The sequence below is a fragment of the Bombina bombina genome, chromosome 3, assembly GCF_027579735.1.
Source record: "Bombina bombina isolate aBomBom1 chromosome 3, aBomBom1.pri, whole genome shotgun sequence".
NCBI lineage: Eukaryota > Metazoa > Chordata > Amphibia > Anura > Bombinatoridae > Bombina > Bombina bombina.
The window spans coordinates 1,153,661,131-1,153,684,184 of record NC_069501.1 but is presented as its reverse complement, the minus strand read 5'-3'; the positions used below and the strand labels follow the sequence as shown (position 1 = coordinate 1,153,684,184).

General features: G+C 40.0%; 1 protein-coding gene across 2 annotated transcripts in view; it reads left to right on the top strand.

Moving 5' to 3' along the window:
• Positions 1-23,054, top strand: part of CUL5 (cullin 5) — a 281,093-nt gene that overhangs the window by 171,230 nt on the left and 86,809 nt on the right. For both annotated transcript variants that reach the window (XM_053708551.1, XM_053708552.1), the window contains 3 exons: positions 14,009-14,102; positions 17,049-17,179; positions 17,438-17,545. In XM_053708551.1, coding sequence (XP_053564526.1) covers positions 14,009-14,102; positions 17,049-17,179; positions 17,438-17,545 — 333 coding nt within the window. The remainder of the gene's footprint in view (positions 1-14,008; positions 14,103-17,048; positions 17,180-17,437; positions 17,546-23,054) is intronic.

The following is a 23,054-nucleotide window of genomic DNA, read 5'->3' as shown; positions in this document are numbered from 1 at the left end:
AATCTGGACCTTGATCTTTACAGATGCGAGTCTTTTATTTTGGGAGGCTGTCTGAGGATCTCTGTCAGCACGAGGGGTTTGGAAATCTCAGTGGGCGAGATTACCATTTGATATTCTGGAACTCCGTGCATTCTCAGAGTTCTTCAGTTTGGTTTCTTTTTGAAGAAGACGTTTTTTTCAGACAGATAATGTCACAACTGTGGCGTGTGTCAATCATCAGGGTGGGACTATCAGTCTTTAGGCTGTGACAGAAGTATCTCGGATATTTGCTTGGACTAAATCCAGCTCCTATCTAATTTCTGTGGTCTTTTTCCCAGGTATAGACAATTGGGAAGCGGATTATCTCTGTTAATCAAGCTTTACATCCGGGAGAATGGTCTCTTTACCCAGATATGTTTTTCAATTTTTCAGATGTGAGGGCTTTCAGAAATAGATCTGATGGCATCTCATCTAGACAAGGAACTTCCCAGGGGCCTAGTCAGGTTCTGGGATCTTCAGGCGGAAGTAGTGTATGCATTAACACTTCCTTGGAATTTTCAATCTGCCTATATTTTTTCATCTCTGGTTCTTCTTTTTAGAGTGATTTTCTAAATCATCAGAGACCAATTTTTGGTGTGGCTGGTGGCTCCAGCATGGCCACACAGGTTTTGGTATATGGTTCTTGTTCGGATGTCCAGTTGCCAATCTTGGTTACTTCCATTAAGGCCAGACCTTATATCTTAACATTCGTTTTTTTCATCAGGAATTCAAACTATTAATTTGATGGTATGAAAATGTAACGCTTGGTACTTAGTCATAGAAGTTTCTCTGACTCAGTGATTAATACTATGTTGCAGGCTCGTAAATCTGTATCTAGTAGGATTTATTATCGAGTTTGGAAGATTTACATCTCATAATGCTCTTTTTATGAATTCTCTTGGCATTCTTTTAGAATTCCTAGGATTTTATAGTTTCATCATAAGGTTTTGTCTGCATGTTCCTTGAAAGGACAAATCTCTGCTTTTCTGTGCTGTTTCACAGTAAGAATTGCTAAATCTTTCTGATATTCATTGTTTTGTTCAGGCTTTGGTTCGTATCAAGCCTGTCATTTAAGCAAATTTCTCCTCCTTGGAGTCTTATTTGGTTCTGAAGGCTTTACAGGCTCTTCTTTTTGAGCATATGCTTTCTTTGGACATTAATTACTTTCATGGAAAGTATTGTTCTTTTTAGACATCTCTTCAGCTAGAACAGTTTTTTGAATTATCTGTTCTTTCTTGTGAATCTCCTTTTTCTGATTTTTCATCAGGATAAGGTGGTTTTTGCTGTCCTCATTTCAATTTTTACCTAAAGTTGTGAATTTTAACAACATTAGTGGAGGAATTATTGTCCCTTCCTTGTGTCCTAATCCTAAGAATTCTTTGGTAAGATTCTTACATTCTTTGGATGTGGTAAGAGTTTTGAAATATTATGTTGAAGCTACTCAGTTTTCAGACAGACTTCTAGCCTATTTGTTATCTTTTCTGGTTTTAGGAAAGGTCAGAAGGCTTCTGCCTTTTCTTTGGCATCTTGGTTAAAGCTTTTGATTCATCATGCTTATTTGGAGTCGGGTTAATCCCCGCCTCTGAGGATTACGGCTCATTCTACTAGGTCAGTTTCTACTTCCTGGACTTTTAAGAATGAAGCTTCTGTTGATCAGATTTGCTAAGCAATGACTTGGTCTTCTTTGCATACTTTTACTAAATTCTACCATTTTGATGTTTTCTCTTCTTCAGAAACAGTTTTTGGTAGAATAGTACTTCAGGCAGCTGTTTCAGTTTGATTCTTCTGCTTATATTTCTGTTTTTTTCATTATAAAAATTGAAACTTTTGATTTGGGTAGTGGATTAATTTTTTCAGCGGAATTGGCTGTCTTTATTTTATCCCTCCCTCTCTAGTGACTCTTGCGTGGAAGTTCCACATCTTGGGTATCTGCTATCCCATACGTCACTAGCTCATGGACTCTTGCTAATTACATGAAAGAAAACATAATTTATGTAAGAACTTACCTGATAAATTCATTTCTTTCATATTAGCAAGAGTCCATGAGTCCCACCCTTTTTGTGGTGGTTATGATTTTTTTTGTATAAAGCACAATTATTCCAATTCCTTATTTTTTGATGCTTTCGCTCCTTTCTTATCACCCCACTTCTTGGCTATTAGTTAAACTGAATTGTGGGTGTGGTGAGGGGTGTATTTATAGGCATTTTAAGGTTTGGGAAACTTTGCCCCTCCTGGTAGGAATGTATATCCCATACATCACTAGCTCATGGACTCTTGCTAATATGAAAGAAATGAATTTATCAGAGAAGTTCTTACATAAATTATGTTTTTCTGCAAACCAGACAAAGAGAGAGGCGTTATTACGCGGTGTAGAAGACCTACATACCATGGGAGTGATCCGCCCAGTTCCAAAAGCGGAACAAGGGCTAGGGTTTTACTCAAACCTGTTTGTGGTTCCCAAAAAAGAGGGAACTTTCAGACCAATCTTGGATCTCAAAATTCTAAACAAATTCCTCAGAGTACCATCATTCATGATGGAGACTATTTGGACTATTCTACCGTTGATCCAGGAGGGTCAATATATGACTGCCGTGGACTTAAAGGATGCGTATCTACACATCCCTATTCACAGAGATCATCATCAATTCCTCAGATTCGCCTTTCAAGGACAGGCATTACCAGTTCGTGGCCCTTCCCTTTGGGTTGGCCACGGCTCCCAGAACTTTCACAAAGGTGCTAGGGTCCCTTTTGGTGGTTCTAAGACCGCGGGGCATAGCAGTGGCGCCTTATCTAGACGACATCTTAATTCAGGCGTCAACTTTCCAACTAGCCAAGTCTCACACGGACATCGTGTTGGCTTTTCTGAGATCTCACGGGTGGAAGGTGAACATTAAAAAAGAGTTCTCTTTTCCCTCTTACAAGAGTTTCCTTTCTAGAGACTCTGATAGATTCGGTAGAAATGAAAATATTTCTTACGGAGGTCAGAAAATCAAAACTCTTAACCACTTGCCGAGCTCTTCATTCCATTCCTCGGCCATCAGTGGCTCAGTGTATGGAGGTAATTGGACTCATGGTAGCGGCAATGGACATAGTTCCTTTTGCCCGCCTACACCTCAGACCACTGCAACTATGCATGCTCAAACAGTGGAATGGGGATTATGCAGATTTATCTCCTCAACTGCATCTGGACCAAGAGACCAGAGATTCTCTTCTCTGGTGGTTGTCTCAGGACCACCTGTCTCAGGGAATGTGTTTCCGCAGGCCAGAGTGGCTCATAGTAACGACAGATGCCAGCCTACTAGGCTGGGGTGCAGTCTGGAACTCCCTGAAAGCACAGGGCTTATGGTCTCGGGAGGAAACTCTCCTCCCGATAAACATTCTAGAACTGAGAGCGATATTCAATGCGCTTCAGGCGTGGCCTAAGCTAGCTGCGGCCAAATTCATCAGATTTCAGTCGGACAACATCACGACTGTAGCTTATATCAATCATCAAGGAGGAACACTGAGTTCTCTAGCGATGATGGAAGTAACGAAAATAATCCGATGGGCGGAGGATCACTCTTGCCATCTCTCAGCAATCCATATCCCAGGGGTAGAGAACTGGGAGGCGGATTTCCTAAGTCGTCAGACTTTTCATCCGGGGGAGTGGGAGCTCCATCCGGAGGTATTTGCCCAGCTGACTTCCTTGTTACGGGTCCAGGTCCCGGGATCCCCAGGCGGTACTGATAGATGCTCTAGCAGTGCCCTAGTCCTTCAATCTGGCCTATGTATTTCCACCGTTTCCTCTCCTCCCACGTCTGGTTGCCAGAATCAAGCAGGAGAGAGCTTTGGTGATTCTTATAGCACCTGCGTGGCCACGCAGGACTTCGTATACAGACCTAGTGGACATGTCATCTGTTCCACCGTGGACTCTGCCAATGAGGCAGGACCTTCTAATCCAAGGTCCATTCCAGCATCCAAATCTAATTTCTCTGCGTCTGACTGCTTGGAGATTGAACGCCTGATTCTCTCAAAGCGTGGTTTCTCTGAGTCGGTCATTGATACCCTGATTCAAGCTAGAAAGCCTGTTACCAGGAAAATCTATCATAAGATTTGGCGCAAATATCTTTATTGGTGTGAATCCAAGGGTTACTCATGGAGTAAGATTAGGATTCCTAGAATATTGTCTTTTCTCCAAGAAGGATTGGAGAAGGGATTATCAGCTAGTTCCTTAAAAGGACAGATATCTGCTTTGTCTATTCTTTTACACAAACGTCTGGCAGATGTCCCAGACGTTCAAGCGTTTAGTCAGGCCTTAGTCAGGATCAGGCCTGTATTTAAACCTGTTGCTCTGCCATGGGGCCTAAACTTAATTCTTAAAGTTCGTCAAGGGGTTCCGTTTGAACCTATGCATTCCATAGATATTAAGCTTCTATCTTGGAAAGTTTTGTTTTTAGTAGCTATCTCTTCGGCTCAAAGAGTTTCTGAGTTATCTGCTTTATAGTGTGACTCACCTTACTTTATTTTCCATGCAGATAAGGTGGTTTTGCGTACCAAACCTGGATTTCTTCTTAAGGTTGTTTCTAATATCAATCAGGAAATTGTTGTTCCTTCCCTGTGTCCTAATCCTTCATCAAAGAAGAAACGTCTGTTGCACAATCTTGATGTGGTTCGTGCTTTAAAGTTCTACTTACAAGCAACTAAAGATTTCCGTCAAACATCTTCATTGTTTGTTGTTTACTCTTGTAAGCGGAGAGGTCAAAAGGCTACGGCTACCTCTCTTTCTTTTTGGCTGAAAAGCATCATCCGTTTGGCTTATGAGACTGCTGGACACCAGCCTCCTGAAAGAATTACTGCTCATTCTACTAGAGCAGTGGCTTCCACATAAGCTTTTAAAAATGAGGCTTCTGTTGAACAGATTTGTAAGGCGGCGACTTGGTCTTCGCTTCATACTTTTTCCAAATTTTACAAATTTGATGCTTTTGCTTCTTCGGAGGCTATTTTTGGGAGAAAGGTTCTACAAGCAGTGGTGCCTTCCGTTTAAGGTACCTGTCTTGTCCCTCCCTTCATCCATGTCCTAAAGCTTTGGTATTGGTATCCCACAAGTATGGATGAATCCGTGGACTCGATACATCTTACAAGAGAAAACGGAATTTATGCTTACCTGATACATTTCTTTCTCTTGTGATGTATCGAGTCCACGGCCCGCCCTGTCTGTTTAAGACAGGTAGTATATTTTTATTTAAAAAACTTCAGTCACCTCTGCACCCTATAGTTTCTCCTTTTTCTTCCTAGCCTTCGGTCGAATGACTGGGGGGGTGGAGCAAAGGGAGGAGCTATATAGACAGCTCTGCTGTGGGTGCTCTCTTTGCCACTTCCTGTTAGGAAGGAGAATATCCCACAAGTATGGATGAATTCGTGGACTTGATACATCACAAGAGAGAGAAATTTATCAGGTAAGCATAAATTCCATTTTTGCTTCGGTGAAGCAGCCTTCGGGAGAAAGGGTTTGCAGGCTGGTGCCCTCAGATGGGGGCCGCCTCTCTTTTTTGCCCTCCCGTTAACATTGTGTCCTCTTTAGCTTGGGTATAATTTTCCCACAAGTAATGAATGCAGCTGTGGACTCTCCCTGTATTAAGAAGGAAAACATAAATTATGCTTACCAGATAATTTCCTTTCCTTCTGTACAGGGAGAGTCCACAGCTTCCACCCGTGTTCTCCGCTGGGTGGCCCTAAATTTTATCTTGTTCTTCTGACACCTTTTTCACCCTGATATTTCTCCTACTGTTCCTAGTTCCCTCGGCAGAATGACTGGGGGATGAGGGAAGTGGGGGGGAGGTATTTAAGTCTTTGGCTGGGGGTGTCTTTGCCTCCTCCTGGTGGCCAGGTTCAGTATTCACACAAGTAATTAATGCAGCTGTGGACTCTCCCTGTACAGAAGGAAAGGAATTTATCTGGTAAGCATAATTTATGTTTTTAGACTGGCACCATGACCTCAGAGCATCACAGGCACTGACTAGTAGATGTGTGCATTCATGAGTGCCGTTACCATCTAAATGAGGAAGCAGGTGGTTGCTCATGGCATTTGACTCTTCGGAGCCAGATTTCTTCTTGTGAAAGTGCAACACACTAAGATCTGTGCAAATCCAGATCTTAGTGTATTGCTGTTTCACAAGAAGAAATCCGGCTCCGAAAAGAAACTAATACTGCAAGTGTCCACCACCAAATGCATTCAGATGGTAATGGCATTCATGAATGCACACGTCTACTAGTCAGTGCCTGTCTGAGATCAGCACAGATGCACATGGTGCCAATCAAAAATAGTGGTTTTTGTTTTGCACTGGTAGTATGCTGAGACTGTAGTATCGGTATAGTGTTGTTGGTCCCTAGTGGTATAGGTGCATTCTTGTATGCTTTGCCAGTATTTTGTTAAGGGGGGTTAGAGAACCTTGTATGAAAATCTGTTGCTGTAACATTTTTTTTGCTGCAACGGAGATGCAAAGCCTATATAAAAATAACTTTAGGTAAAGGGGGACTATTATTATTATCAGTTATTTGTAGAGCGCCAACAGATTCCGCAGCGCTCTACAATGTAATCTACTCATTTCGGTTTTGTATCCTAATGGTAGTGTCCCTTTAAGAATAATGGTTTGGCCATCATAACCTATTTAAAGGGATAGTAAACCTTGTAATTACAACATATTTATGTTGTGTTGCTTTAGAATAACATAGCAGCCAAGTCTAAACATTTTTAAAATAAATTAACATCCCTTTTTACTGCAATTATTTTTCAATAGTCAAACTCCCACCGACTGTTTGCCAATCTGGGCTTAAGTCAGCAGACAACAAGGTTAGCCACAGTCATATTGCCAGTATAAAGTAAATTGTTTTGCAGTTTTTATCTGATAAATCCAGTTATGTAACGAGTAACCAGGGTTACCCTTGATGTCAGCAGGGTGCATTTCAAGTTCAGAGAATGAAACAGCCTTCAATTTTCAGAGCTAAATTACATGAAAAAAGGGTGAAATAAATACTCAACGTGTATTGCAAAGTTGGTTTATTATTGTGCATAACTAAACATCTCATATACAAATCTGAAGGTGTTTACTGTCCCTTTGAATACAGGGTTTGACAAATACAGAGAGATTTTAAAATTCTGGGTCCTAACTTTCTCAGAGTATTTTACTTATATCTGCATTTAAATTATACACCTGGTTGAGTCAGTTTTCCTTTCCGTATGCATTTTTTTTATATATAAAATTCCCATCATTTTAACTTTGTCTAATAACATTCTGGCGTTTTAAATTGCCATTAACCTTTTCCTAGAGGGAGAAAATAAGCCTAGTTTTTCATTGCTGTTGTAACATAACAAACATCTCAATTATCTTTAATGGAGATACTTGTTGCATTGACTTTACTGATAAGCCATCTAAAATTTTAATCCATTATTAAAGGGACAGTCAACGTTATTTTTAACCCCATACTTTATTCTTTCATTGACCTCTGATAATTAAAATAAATGGCTTATTTTTCTGTTCTTATATCTTTTTTGACTCCCCACCTGGCCACCCTCTGCTTCTGAGTTTTTCTTCTTTTATGACTCACTGTGCGCTTTGTTGAATAGAGGACCAACCGACTCAGCACGGTTATGTAATGAAGGTAACCTCTCAAGCTAATACTAAGATGATGCCTATGCTCACATCCTCCGCTCCAAACCAGAACTGAAAAGAGGGGAACGCTATGTGAGTAGCATAGCGCTTCACTCTTCACATGGCGTAGCACTTCAGTTTGCTCCTCAAGAGAGATTAACCCCTTGGCTGTCAACAAGTAATCTGTCTGTTTTATCATTTTTTAATAAGTGTTGCTTTAAAAAAAATGAGTTAGTAATTGTAATTGAGTCTCAATTGATGCTGTCCTCACTCGTTATTGTCATTGGGTTGATACATTTTTTCTTTGTTCAGAAGCAGTAATAAATGCAGCCAACTAGTACTGTTAACAGCAGATCTCTATAACATTATTATAGTGATCCCCTTGTTTACATTTGTGTGACCAGTGATTGAGTGATGCTGCAGCACATGTGCGATTGCACGTTGAATGTTTTGTGTTGGCGCACGTTGAACTGAGAGGAGTGTGCTGTCTGAGTAGCATAACTTCCTACTCTGGGATACAGAAAAAAAAATTACAGCAAGTTGGGGCGCATGGAGAATTAGAGCAAGGAAGTTTTATTTTAAGTAAAAAATAAACTCTGTATACCGTATTAGAATTAAAAGCTATGTATGATATTAAAATACATAAGATATATACAAACTGCTAATGAATAATGCATCATTTACTGTTCCTTTAAGCTAAAATAACCCAGTGAGAAAAATGTTCAATGTTTGTGTCACAAATTACCATTAAATCAATTTATGCAACATTTATAACTGACAGAAAATGTTATAATATTGCAAAGTATACCCCCACCCAGCTATTTCATAATGCCCACCCGGCTGGCAAACTTTTCTGTGGAGAGCTGTACATATGTATCCACCAATCATCATCTTCCTTAGGAACAGCGACAACAAGAGAAAATTAGTTAAATTTCATGCAAAGTGTAGTCAGTCCACGGGTCATCCATTACTTATGGGATTATATCTCTTCCCCAACAGGAAGTTGCAAGAGGATCACCCAAGCAGAGCTGCTATATAGCTCCTCCCCTCACATGTCATATCCAGTCATTCTCTTGCAACCTAACTAAAGATAGGTCGTTGTGAGAGGTCTGTGGTGTTTTTAAACTTAGTTTATTTCTTCAATCAAAAGTTTGTTATTTTAAATGGCACCGGAGTGTGTTGTTTGTTCTCAGGCAGCATTAGAAGAAGAATCTGCCTGCGTTTTCTATGATCTTAGCAGACGTAACTAAGATTCACTGGCTGTTCTCATACATTCTGAGGAGTGAGGTAACTTCAGAAAAGGGGAATAGCATGCAGGGCCCCCCTGCAAACGAGGTATGTGCAGTAAATTATTTTTCTAAGGAATGGAATTGACTGAGAAAATACTGCTAATACCAATGTAATGTAAGTTCAGCCTTAAATGCAGTGGTAGCGACTGGTATCAGGCTGACGAGTGTGTGTGTACACTGAAGTATTTTTCTAGGGAATGGAATTTGACTCAGAAAATACTGTTAATACTGAAGTAATGTATGAGCCTTAACTGCAGTAAAAGCGACTGGTAGCAGGCGTATTAATAACACTTCATAGCTTTTAAAACGTTTACTAGCATGTTAATCGTTTTTTGTGAGGTACTTGGTGATAAAACTTATTGGGGCATGATTTTTACCACATGGCTATCTTTGTTTTCTGCATAGAAACAGTTAACTGAGCTTCCCCACTGTTGTAATATGAGTGGGAGGGGCCTATTTTAGCGCTTTTTTGCGCAGTAAAAATTCAGTCACAATCTTCCTACTTCATCCTCCATGATCCAGGACGCCTCTAGAGAGCTCAGGGGTCTTCAAAATTCATTTTGAGGGAGGTAATCAGTCACAGCAGACCTGTGACAGTGTGTTTGACTGTGATAAAAACGTTAATTATTAAATTGTTATCCGTTTTTTGGGTATTAAGGGGTTAATCATCCTTTTGCTGGTGGGTGCAATCCTTTGCTAACTTAATTCATTTACTGTGAAAATTTGGTGTCCAGGATCCCTGGGAGTTGGAGATCATATCTCAGGGATATCTTCTGGACTTCAAAGCTTCTCCTCCACAAGGGAGATTTCATCTTTCAAGGTTATCAGCAAACCAAATAAAGAAAGAGGCGTTTCTACGCTGTGTACAAGACCTCTTACTAATGGGGGTGATCCACCCAGTTCCGCGGACGGAACACGGGCAAGGATTCTATTCAAATCTATTTGTGGTTCCCAAGAAAGAGGGAACCTTCAGACCAATCTTGGACTTAAAAATCCTAAACAAATTCCTAAGAGTTCCATCATTCAAAATGGAAACTATTCGAACCATCCTACCCATGATCCAAGAGGGTCAGTACATGACCACAGTGGACTTAAAGGATGCCTACCTTCACATACCGATTCACAAGGATCATTATCGGTACCTAAAATTTGCCTTCCTAGACAGGCATTACCAGTTTGTAGCTCTTCCCTTCGGGTTAGCTACGGCTCCAAGAATCTTTACAAAGGTTCTGGGCTCACTTCTGGCGGTACTAAGACCGCGAGGCATAGCGGTAGCTCCGTACCTAGACGACATTCTGATACAAGCGTCAAGTTTTCAAACTGCCAAGTCTCATACAGAGATAGTTCTGGCATTTCTGAGGTTGCATGGGTGGAAGGTGAACGTGGAAAAGAGTTCTCTATTACCACTTACAAGGGTTCCCTTCCTAGGGACTCTTATAGATTCTGTAGAGATGAGAATTTACCTGACGGAGGCCAGGTTATCAAAACTTCTAAATGCTTGCCGTGCCCTTCATTCCATTCCACACCCGTCAGTAGCTCAGTGCATGGAAGTAATCGGCTTAATGGTAGCGGCAATGGACATAGTGCCATTTGCGCGCCTGCATCTCAGACCGCTGCAATTGTGCATGCTAAGTCAGTGGAATGGGGATTACTCAGATTTGTCCCCTCGGTTAAATCTGGATCAAGAGACCAGAGAATCTCTTCTATGGTGGCTTTCTCGGCCCCATCTGTCCAAGGGGATGACCTTTCGCAGGCCAGATTGGACGATTGTAACAACAGACGCCAGCCTTCTAGGTTGGGGCGCAGTCTGGAATTCCCTGAAGGCTCAGGGATCATGGACTCAGGAGGAGAAACTCCTCCCAATAAATATTCTGGAGTTAAGAGCAATATTCAATGCTCTTCTAGCTTGGCCTCAGTTAGCAACTCTGAGGTTCATCAGATTTCAGTCGGACAACATCACGACTGTGGCTTACATCAACCATCAAGGGGGAACCAGAAGTTCCCTAGCGATGTTGGAAGTCTCAAAGATAATTCGCTGGGCAGAGTCTCACGCTTGCCACCTGTCGGCGATCTACATCCCAGGCGTGGAGAACTGGGAGGCGGATTTTCTAAGTCGCCAGACTTTTCATCCGGGGGAGTGGGAACTTCATCCGGAGGTCTTCGCTCAACTGATTCATCGTTGGGGCAAACAAGATCTGGATCTCATGGCGTCTCGCCAGAACGCCAAGCTTCCTTGTTACGGATCCAGGTCCAGGGACCCGGGAGCGGTGCTGATAGATGCTCTGACAGCACCTTGGGTCTTCAACATGGCTTATGTGTTTCCACCATTTCCGATGCTTCCTCGACTGATTGCCAAGATCAAACAGGAGAGAGCATCGGTGATTCTGATAGCGCCTGCGTGGCCACGCAGGACCTGGTATGCAGACCTAGTGGACATGTCGTCCTGTCCACCATGGTCTCTGCCTCTGAGGCAGGACCTTCTAATTCAAGGTCCTTTCAACCATCCAAATCTAATTTCTCTGAGGCTGACTGCATGGAGATTGAACGCTTGATTCTATCAAAGCGTGGCTTCTCGGAGTCGGTTATTGATACCTTAATACAGGCTAGGAAACCTGTTACCAGAAGAATTTACCATAAGATATGGCGTAAATATTTATATTGGTGCGAATCCAAGAGTTACTCATGGAGTAAGGTTAGGATTCCTAGAATATTGTCTTTTCTACAAGAGGGTTTAGAAAAGGGCTTATCTGCTAGTTCATTAAAGGGACAGATTTCTGCTCTGTCTATTCTTCTACGCAAACCTCTGGCAGAAGTTCCAGACGTTCAGGCTTTTTGTCAGGCTTTGGCTAGGATTAAGCCTGTGTTTAAGACTGTTGCTCCGCCGTGGAGCTTAAACTTAGTTCTTAACGCTCTGCAAGGCGTTCCATTTGAACCCCTTCATTCCATTGATATCAAGCTGTTATCTTGGAAAGTTCTGTTTTTGATGGCTATTTCCTCGGCTCGAAGAGTCTCTGAGTTATCTGCCTTACATTGTGATTCTCCTTATCTGATTTTTCATTCAGACAAGGTAGTTCTGCGTACTAAACCTGGGTTCTTACCTAAGGTAGTTTCTAACAGGAATATCAATCAAGAGATTATTGTTCCATCTTTGTGTCCTAACCCTTCTTCAAAGAAGGAACGACCTTTGCATAATCTGGACGTAGTCCGTGCCCTGAAGTTCTATTTGCAGGCAACTAAAGATTTTCGTCAAACTTCTTCCCTGTTTGTCGTTTACTCTGGACAGAGGAGAGGTCAAAAGGCTTCGGCTACCCCTCTCTCTTTTTGGCTTCGTAGCATAATACGTTTAGCCTATGAGACTGCTGGACAGCAGCCTCCTGAAAGAATTACAGCTCATTCTACTAGAGCTGTGGCTTCCACCTGGACCTTTAAAAATGAGGCCTCTGTTGAACAGATTTGCAAGGCTGCAACTTGGTCTTCACTTCACACTTTTTCAAAATTTTACAAATTTGACACTTTTGCTTCTTCGGAGGCTATTTTTGGGAGAAAGGTGCTTCAGGCAGTGGTTCCTTCCGTTTAAAGTTCCTGCCTTGTCCCTCCCTTCATCCGTGTACTTTAGCTTTGGTATTGGTATCCCATAAGTAATGGATGACCCGTGGACTGACTACACTTAACAAGAGAAAACATAATTTATGCTTACCTGATAAATTTATTTCTCTTGTAGTGTAGTCAGTCCACGGCCCGCCCTGTCTTTAAGGCAGATCTAAATTTTAATTAAACTCCAGTCACCACTGCACCCTATGGTTTCTCCTTTCTCGTCTTGTTTCGGTCGAATGACTGGATATGACATGTGAGGGGAGGAGCTATATAGCAGCTCTGCTTGGGTGATCCTCTTGCAACTTCCTGTTGGGGAAGAGATATAATCCCATAAGTAATGGATGACCCGTGGACTGACTACACTACAAGAGAAATAAATTTATCAGGTAAGCATAAATTATGTTTTTTACTAATTTTTAGGGGTTAAACATAACATATGAAAAAAATGTTTGATTTAAAAATAAGTTGTTTTTAAAAAATATTTTATTGTTGCATTAGCATGTCTCTTTAAAGTGAAGGTAAACTTTGATGAATGAAAGTCTATTTTTTAAAAATACTATTAAAAACAGGGGCACTTTCATTCATCAAAGTTTACAAATCAACCGTTTTGATTAAAAAAAACTTACCTTTGTTTCACAGCTACAGCAGCTTTCCCCTCCTGGAAATCCTCTCTTCACACGTCAGTAATGACTAATCCGGCTTCCTCCAATCACAGCATGGCCTCAGGCAATAACCACCCTGGGGGAAAGCCATGATTGGAGGAAGCCGGATTACAACGGCTGCTTTGTAAACTTTGATGAATGAAAGTGCCCCTGTTTTTAATAGTATTTTAATAAAACGTGCTTTCATTCATCAAAGTTTACCTTCACTTTAAGTGATATACTAATGCATTTTATATGAGTCCTGTATAGGAGTTATAGACTATGTATTTGTCTCAAGTAGACTTTTAGGAACACCTTTTTGTTAGTTGGAATAGATTTATATGTACCACTGTATTAATTATCGCTGTATAAATTAAAGGGACAGTAAAGTAAAAATTAAACTTCCGTGATTCAGCAAGAGCATACAATTTTGAACAACTTTAAAAATGTACTTCTATTATCAAATTTTCTTGGTTCTCTTGGTATCCTTTGTTTAAGACTAAACTTATAGGAGTTTAGGATTGTGCATTTGTCTAAAGAGGTCTATGGCATCAGCGTTTGTTACTATGTATAACATTGCTTTAAATAATGTTGCAAGCACTGCTGACGGATTGCTATAGACATGTGCACACTCCTGAGCTCACCTAGATTTACACTCCAACATAAGATACCAAAAGAACTAAGCAAAATTGATAATAGAAGTATATTTGACAGTTGTTTAAAATTCCATGCTCTTTTCTATCAATTTGGTTTATTTTGACTTTACTGTCCCTTTAATATTTCGGTGATTGTTTTTGTTCTGCAGTTTTGTGTGTAATCTGTATATTGTGTGTTACAGCTGATGGAGTGCTGTGTGAACGCTCTTGTCACCTCCTTCAAAGAGACTATTTTAGCCGAATGTCAAGGAATGATCAAGAGAAATGAAACTGAAAGTAAGGGGAATGCTACACATCTGTTTTCATTGCCTTTGTTTATTTCTAAAATATATTTTTAAAGGTACACTGAACCAAACTTTTTTCGTGATTCAGATAGAGCATGCTATTTTAAGCAACTTTCTAATTTACTCCTATAATCAATTTTTATTTGTTCTCTTGCTATCTTTATTTGAAAAAGAAGGCATCTAAGCTAAGGAGTCAGTCAGTTTTTGGTTCAGACCCTGGACAGCACTTGTTTATTTGTAAGTTAATTTATCCACAAATCGGCAAGAACAACCCAGGTTGTTCACCAAAAATGGTCTGGCATCTAAACTTACATTCTTGCTTTTCAATTAAAGATACCAAGAGAATGAAGAACATTTTATAATGGGAGTAAATTAGAAAGTTGCTTAAAATTGCCTGCTCTATTTGAATCACTAAAGAAAAAAAATTGTGTTCAGTATCCCTTTAAAGGGACATGGATGTCTTAAAAAAAAAAAAATTTTTAATAAAATCTGTCTACTTGTGTTGTCATAATTGCCTCTTTCTTTTGGTATTTGTTACATCTTAGCTCCCTTTGATCAGAGCATACTGAGTTAAGTTCAAGAGCGTGCAGAGATTTTGAATACTATATGGCAATAGTGTTTGCAACAATGTTTGTAACAATTTTATCATTATAGTGCTCAAAACCTGTGCACACTCTTAAGATTAGCTACATATGCTGTCATGAAAAAGAGCTGAGTTTTAATGAGAGATAGTAAGAGAAAATTGGTTAAATTTTAATAGAAGTTCATCAAATGGTTTTGAATATCTTAGCGTTTCAGGGGGTTTATTTTTACAGTTTGTAAGGTGCATTAAACACATTCTTGAAACACTTTTAAAAAGTATGGCATTTTATTTATTTTGAGATATATAAATATGTGTGTGTATATATATATATATATATATATATATATATATATATATATATATATATATATATATATATATATATATATATATATATATATATACAGTATATATATATATATATATATATATATATATATATATATATATATATGTGTGTGTATGTGTATATATATATATATATATATATATATATATCACATACATACACAAATTTCCCTCTTCTCTCTCTTTCTCTCTTTCTTTCTCTTTCCTTTTTGTAAATAAAGGAACATTACAAGCAGTAAAACTGAATTATCCACAAATACATAATTAAAAGACAATGGAATACTTATTTGAATTTCAAAAAATGTAGATTTTGTTTTTTACTGATGTCAGTTTCCTTTCCTTTCCCTGTCCCCGTATAATGTGACAGCCTTCACCTTATTACAGAATCACGTAATCTGTACAGTAATCTTTTGCACATGCTAAGTAGGATCTGGTGCTTCATAAAAGGGGCACAAATTCTGCAATTTAATACTGAAAGTAAAAAAAAATATACCGTTTTTTTTCGCTCCATAAGACGCACCTGACCATAAGACGCACCTAGTTTTTAGAGGAGGAAAACAAGAAAAAAATATTCTGAATCAACTCTCGCCCTCTCCCTCACATTCTCAAGCACACTCACATTCTCAAGCACACTCACACCCTCACATTCTCAAGCAAAGTCTTAAACACACACACACAGCCACACACACACATTGCTGTTTTAAAAACTACCCCTGGTATTCACATTTTGAATTTGGCATGTGAGCAGGATATGTGAGGGTTGTTCTCCTTTTCACTTATATTTAGAAGCTGTAATAAGTACATACTGTATATTAAACCAGTGCAAGGCTAAAAGTATTCCATTATGTAAAATAGCCATCTTGCCCATTTACATTTAACTTAGAGCTCAGGCAACTATCCTCACTTGGCCATAGAACATATACTGGTAATCAAAAGGCTGACTAAACTCTGTACCATTAAAAAACAACAAATACCAATCAGATTCAATATTGTCTGTAATGCAATTACATTACTGAATCCGTACAATTTTCCCCCTACTGCAGGCTAGCACTGCACCAGACCAGTCATATTGTCAATACATGCCAATCAGGAATATTTACACATGTATGCTGTTTCTCCAAATTGCCAATACATGAGATTTTAACGAATCGGGAATATTTACACATGTATGCTGTTTCTCCAATAGCAATACAATTATCCTAATCATATGGGTCACCCATATGATTAGGATAATTGTATTGCTCAGCATACATGTGTAAATATTCCTGATTTGTTAAAATCTCATGTATTGGCAATTTGACCGCTCCGGTGCAGTGCTAGCCCGCAGTAGGGCTAAAAGTATGGGGAAAATTGCGTGGATTCAGTAATGTAATTGCATTACAGACAATACTAAATCTGATTACTTATTAGCAAGCTTAATATTTTATAAGTTCTCTGCTCGCCATTCGCCAGAGCCTGCTGATAAGTAATCAGATATAGTACTTTCTGTAATGCAATATGGTGCCAGGCAGACCTCAAACATGCCCCAAATAAGTTAAAGTCTAAACTTACAATTAGATACTCAGCACCACCTCCATTTCTCCAGGCCACAGCAGCCTCCACATGTAAGGTGCTATCTCAACTGCCCCTTGGTGCGCGGAAATAATTTTTTTGTACACGTCAATCAAATCAATGTGCTGCCGCGCTCACTCGAGGGAACATTGCCCCTGCACTTGGTGATTTGGCTCCAGGGCGCACACACATTCGCTCCATAAGACGCACAGACATTTCCCCTTACTTTTGAGGGGGGGAAAAGTGCGTCTTATGGAGCGAAAAATACGGAACTTGCATGCTCTGTATGAATCATTAGTTGAATTTTGACTTTCATGTTCCTTTAAATCTTTAACCTGATTTCACTTTCTCAAAGGGAGAATTTTGCTGCTAGCTTACACGGATGTAATATATTAACTTACTTTGATGTTTGGACCATTAAATGTCAACATTTAAAATATCATATTTATTTTTCAGAACTACATTTAATGTTTTCTCTTATGGATAAAGTTCCAAATGGGATTGAGCCAATGTTAAAAGATCTGGAGGAGCACATTGTCAGTGCAGGTTTAGCTGACATGGTAGCAGCTGCAGAAACAATTACTACTGTAAGTGGCACCTGTGTCTTTAAATAATATTATAATGTTGACAATGTGTTTCACTATCAGATGGACACAAAATTGACTTATTACATTTTACATAACTTTTTGTTTTTAGTTCAATTAAATATTTACTAGGTTGAGTTGATTCTTACACATAAATAAAAATCTCTCTCTCATGCCTAGTCTTTTATTGTAGTTAAAACCATATGTAACTGTCAGTCGCAGGATTTTTCTTAATTTTCATTTCTCTTTGTTTTCCTCAAGGATTCTGAAAAATATGTAGAGCAGTTATTGACCTTGTTTAACAGATTTAGCAAATTAGTAAAAGAAGCTTTTCAAGATGATCCAAGATTTCTTACTGCAAGAGATAAGGTGAGTTCAAATGTTGATTAAAGGGACACGATACCCAAATGTTGAAGCAATTGAAAACGATGCAGCAAAGCTGCTAAAAGCTGACTAGAAATATCACCTTAACATCTCTGTAAAAAGGGAAAATATTTTACCTCACAATTTCCGGAGTAGCCACATCCCATTGTAAAGGGATTTTAAGCAGCCAATCAGGATACTAGTCCCAGGACTTGCTAGGGAGCATGGGCACAGTCATGTTATGTTATTTCCTTTGCAGTTTATTTAATTTTTCTATGAAATCTCACAATATTTCAGTTTAAATGGACAGAAAACATTGGGAATAACGATACATAATTCTGCAGTATGTGCAGAATTATGTAACATGACGATTGACCTTTTGTTTGAATTTTATTTTTTAAAAGCCTCATTTGTTACATAAAAGTATAGTTACCTCCAGCACAAAACCGTCCTCTTCTGCATTGCTGTTTTTTTTTTCTTTTTTCAAATAGCGCATCACAGGCCTCTCTAATCACAGAGAGCCCCATCACTACATGTAGCACGCTACCGCACTAGGTGAAGCAGCCAACATCAGAATTACGTATCATTATTCCCAATGTTTGCTTTACTGTGATCTCATGATATTAAGGAGACAGTAAAGTGTGAATTCAGCACTGATGAAGCTGATTTGCTGCTATTGTGGGGGGGGGGTTCAACATACTGAAGGATAGCTATTCGCAGAGCACTTACTATTATGAGCTGGAGACATTTTGAGGTGAAATATCATCCCTTTTTACATAGAGATGTTCAGGTGATATTTTCTTGGCAGTTTTTTTTTAGTTTTGGTGCATCACTTTCAAGTAATTTAGCATACGAGTATTATGTCTTAAAATTGTGTATTTTTTTTACTTAACCTTTTTTTAAAATGAAGATTTGATTTTTAATTATGATGGGAGAATATTGTTCTTTTAATGTTTAAGCAAATAAAAAGTTATTAAACATCTTTTTGTTTTGTGTTTTAAAAAAAAAAAAATTGCAATGTTCCACACTCCATAGAGAGACCCAAAATCTAATTCTGTAAATGTTGCATATCAAATATCTAGTTTGGGCAATCTGCATCATTTTGAATACGTAGGTTACAGCTTTTGTGTTTTGGTCTCTCTCTAGGGAAGTGGGACACGCACAGTTTTCACAAAATTTAAGTGTCTCAGTAGATAATTGATTGGCTATGTTTTCTTGACCATCTTTTCATGGATAACCTATTTTGTTTAAAGGGACATTATACACTAGATTTTTTCTTTGCATAAATGTTTTGTAGATTATCCATTTATATAGCCTATACAGCTTTTTTTTTTTTTTTTAAGCAATGTATAGTCCTTGCTTATTTTTAAATAACATTGTGCTGATTTCTTCTGTTATGTGTGATCAGTCCACGGGTCATCATTACTTCTGGGATATAACTCCTCCCCAACAGGAAATGCAAGAGGATTCACCCAGCAGAGCTGCATATAGCTCCTCCCCTCTACGTCAGTCCCAGTCATTCTCTTGCACCCAACGACTAGATAGGATGTGTGAGAGGACTATGGTGATTATACTTAGTTTTTATGACTTCAATCAAAAGTTTGTTATTTTAAAATAGCACCGGAGCGTGTTATTACTTCTCTGGCAGAGTTTGAGGAAGAATCTGACAGAGATTTTTTACTATGATTTTAACCGGAGTCGTTAAGATCATATTGCTGTTCTCGACCATCTGAGGGAGGTAAAGGCTTCAGATCAGGGGACAGCGGGCAGATGAATCTGCATTGAGGTATGTGGCAGTTTTTATTTTCTGAATGGAATTGATGAGAAAAGCCTGCCATACCGTTAAAATGACATGTATGTATACACTTCAGTATTCTGGGGATGGTATTTCACCGGAACTACTGTGTTAAGGTCACTAATCCTTTTAATAACTATTCTCATGTTAAACGTTTTTGCTGGAATGTAGAATCGTTTACATTGCTGAGGTACTGTGTGAATAAATGTTTGGGCATTATTTTCCACTTGGCAGTTTTTTGCTTTAATTGTGACAGTTTCGTTTCTCTTCACTGCTGTGTGGGAGAGGGAGGGGCCGTTTTTGGCGCTCTTTGCTACGCATCAAAAAATTCCAGTCAGCTACTTTTATATGTCCTGCATGATCCGGTTCATTTCTGACAGATCTCAGGGGTCTTCAAACTTCTTTGAAGGGAGGTAAATTCTCTCAGCAGAGCTGTGAGAATTCTTATAGTGACTGTGTATAAAAAACGTTGTTTTGTTTTCTTATGTACAAATTTAATTAGTGTTGTTTTTTACTAATGGGAACAAACCTTTGCTAAAAGTTGTGTTGTTTTAAAATTTGATGCAATAACTGTTTTTCAGTTCATTATTTCAACTGTCATTTAATCGTTAGTACCTCTTTGAGGCACAGTACGTTTTTTGCTAAAAAAGATTATAACCAAGTTGTAAGTTTTTTGCTAGTGTGTTAAACATGTCTGACTCAGAGGAAGATATCTGTGTCATTTGTTCCAATGCCAAGGTGGAGCCCAATAGAAATTTATGTACTAACTGTATTGATGCTACTTTAAATAAAAGTCAATCTGTACAATGTGAACAAATTTCACCAAACAGCGAGGGGAGAGTTATGCCGACTAACTCGCCTCACGCGACAGTACCTGCATCTCCCGCCCGGGAGGTGCGTGATATTTTGGCGCCTAGTACATCTGGGCGGCCATTACAGATAACATTACAAGATATGGCTACTGTTATGACTGAAGTTTTGTCTAAATTACCTGAACTAAGAGGCAAGCGTGATCACTCTGGGGTGAGAACAGAGTGCGCTGACAATGCTAGGGCCATGTCTGATACTGCGTCACAGCTCGCAGAGCATGAGGACGGAGAGCTTCATTCTGTGGGTGACGGTTCTGATCCAAACAGATTGGACTCAGATATTTCAAATTTTAAATTTAAATTGGAGAACCTCCGTGTACTACTAGGGGAGGTCTTAGCAGCTCTCAACGATTGTAACACTGTTGCAATACCAGAGAAACTGTGTAGGTTGGATAAATACTTTGCGGTACCGGCGAGTACTGACGTTTTTCCTATACCTAAGAGACTAACTGAAATTGTTACTAAGGAGTGGGATAGACCCGGTGTGCCGTTCTCACCCCCTCCAATATTTAGAAAGATGTTTCCAATAGACGCCACCACTCGGGACTTATGGCAAACGGTCCCCAAGGTGGAGGGAGCAGTTTCTACTTTAGCTAAGCGTACCACTATCCCGGTGGAGGATAGCTGTGCTTTCTCAGATCCAATGGATAAAAAATTAGAGGGTTACCTTAAGAAAATGTTTGTTCAACAAGGTTTTATATTACAACCCCTTGCATGTATCGCGCCGATTACGGCTGCGGCAGCATTTTGGATTGAGTCGCTGGAAGAGAACCTTAGTTCCTCTACGCTAGACGACATTACGGACAGGCTTAGAGTCCTTAAACTAGCTAATTCTTTCATTTCGGAGGCCGTAGTACATTTAACCAAACTTACGGCTAAGAACTCAGGATTCGCCATACAGGCACGCAGGGCACTGTGGCTAAAATCCTGGTCAGCTGATGTTACTTCTAAGTCCAAATTACTTAATATACCTTTCAAGGGGCAGTCCTTATTCGGGCCCGGTTTGAAAGAAATTATCGCTGACATTACGGGAGGTAAGGGCCACGCCCTACCTCAAGACAAGGCCAAAGCTAAGGCTAGACAGTCTAATTTTCGTCCCTTTCGGAATTTCAAAACAGGAGCAGCATCAACCTCCACTGCACCAAAACAGGAAGGAGCTGTTGCTCGTTACAGGCAAGGCTGGAAGCCTAACCAGTCCTGGAACAAAAGCAAGCAGGCCAGGAAACCTGCTGCTGCCCCAAAGACAGCATGAACCGAGAGCCCCCGATCCGGGACCGGATCTAGTAGGGGGCAGACTCTCTCTCTTCGCCCAGGCCTGGGCAAGAGATGTTCAGGATCCCTGGGCACTAGAGATCATATCTCAGGGATACCTTCTAGACTTCAAATTATCTCCCCCAAGAGGGAGATTTCATCTGTCAAGGTTGTCAACAAACCAGATAAAGAAAGAAGCGTTTCTACGCTGCGTACAAGATCTGTTAACAATGGGAGTGATCCATCCGGTTCCGTGGTCGGAACAAGGACAAGGGTTCTACTCAAACCTGTTTGTGGTTCCCAAAAAAGAGGGAACTTTCAGGCCAATCTTAGATTTAAAGACTCTAAACAAATTCCTAAGAGTTCCATCGTTCAAAATGGAAACTATTCGGACTATTTTACCCATGATCCAAGAGGGTCAGTTCATGACCACAGTGGATTTAAAGGATGCTTACCTTCACATACCGATCCACAAAGATCATCACCGGTATCTAAGGTTTGCCTTCTTAGACAGGCACTACCAGTTTGTAGCTCTTCCATTCGGATTGGCTACGGCTCCAAGAATCTTCACAAAGGTTCTGGGTGCCCTTCTAGCGGTACTAAGACCGCGAGGGATTTCGGTAGCTCCGTACCTAGACGACATTCTAATACAAGCTTCAAGCTTTCAAACTGCCAAGTCTCATACAGAGTTAGTTCTGGCATTTCTAAGGTCGCATGGATGGAAAGTGAACGAAAAGAAGAGTTCTCTCTTTCCTCTCACAAGAGTTCCATTCTTGGGGACTCTTATAGATTCTGTAGAAATGAAGATTTACCTGACAGAAGACAGGTTAACAAAACTTCAAAATGCATGCCGCGTCCTTCATTCCATTCAACACCCGTCAGTAGCTCAATGCATGGAGGTGATCGGCTTAATGGTAGCGGCAATGGACATAGTACCTTTTGCACGCCTACACCTCAGACCGCTGCAACTATGCATGCTAAGTCAGTGGAATGGGGATTACTCAGATTTGTCCCCTACTCTGAATCTGAATCAAGAGACCAGAAATTCTCTTCTATGGTGGCTTCATCGGCCACACCTGTCCAGGGGAATGCCATTCAGCAGGCCAGACTGGACAATTGTAACAACAGACGCCAGCCTACTAGGTTGGGGCGCTGTCTGGAATTCTCTGAAGGCTCAGGGACTATGGAATCAGGAGGAGAGTCTCCTTCCAATAAACATTCTGGAATTGAGAGCAGTTCTCAATGCCCTTCTGGCTTGGCCCCAGTTAATAACTCGGGGGTTCATCAGGTTTCAGTCGGACAACATCACGACTGTAGCTTACATCAACCATCAGGGAGGGACAAGAAGCTCCCTAGCAATGATGGAAGTATCAAAGATAATTCGCTGGGCAGAGTCTCACTCTTGCCACCTGTCAGCAATCCACATCCCGGGAGTGGAGAACTGGGAGGCGGATTTCTTGAGTCGCCAGACTCTTCATCCGGGGGAGTGGGAACTTCATCCGGAGGTCTTTGCCCAAATACTTCGACGTTGGGGCAAACCAGAGATAGATCTCATGGCGTCTCGCCAGAACGCCAAACTTCCTCGCTACGGGTCCAGATC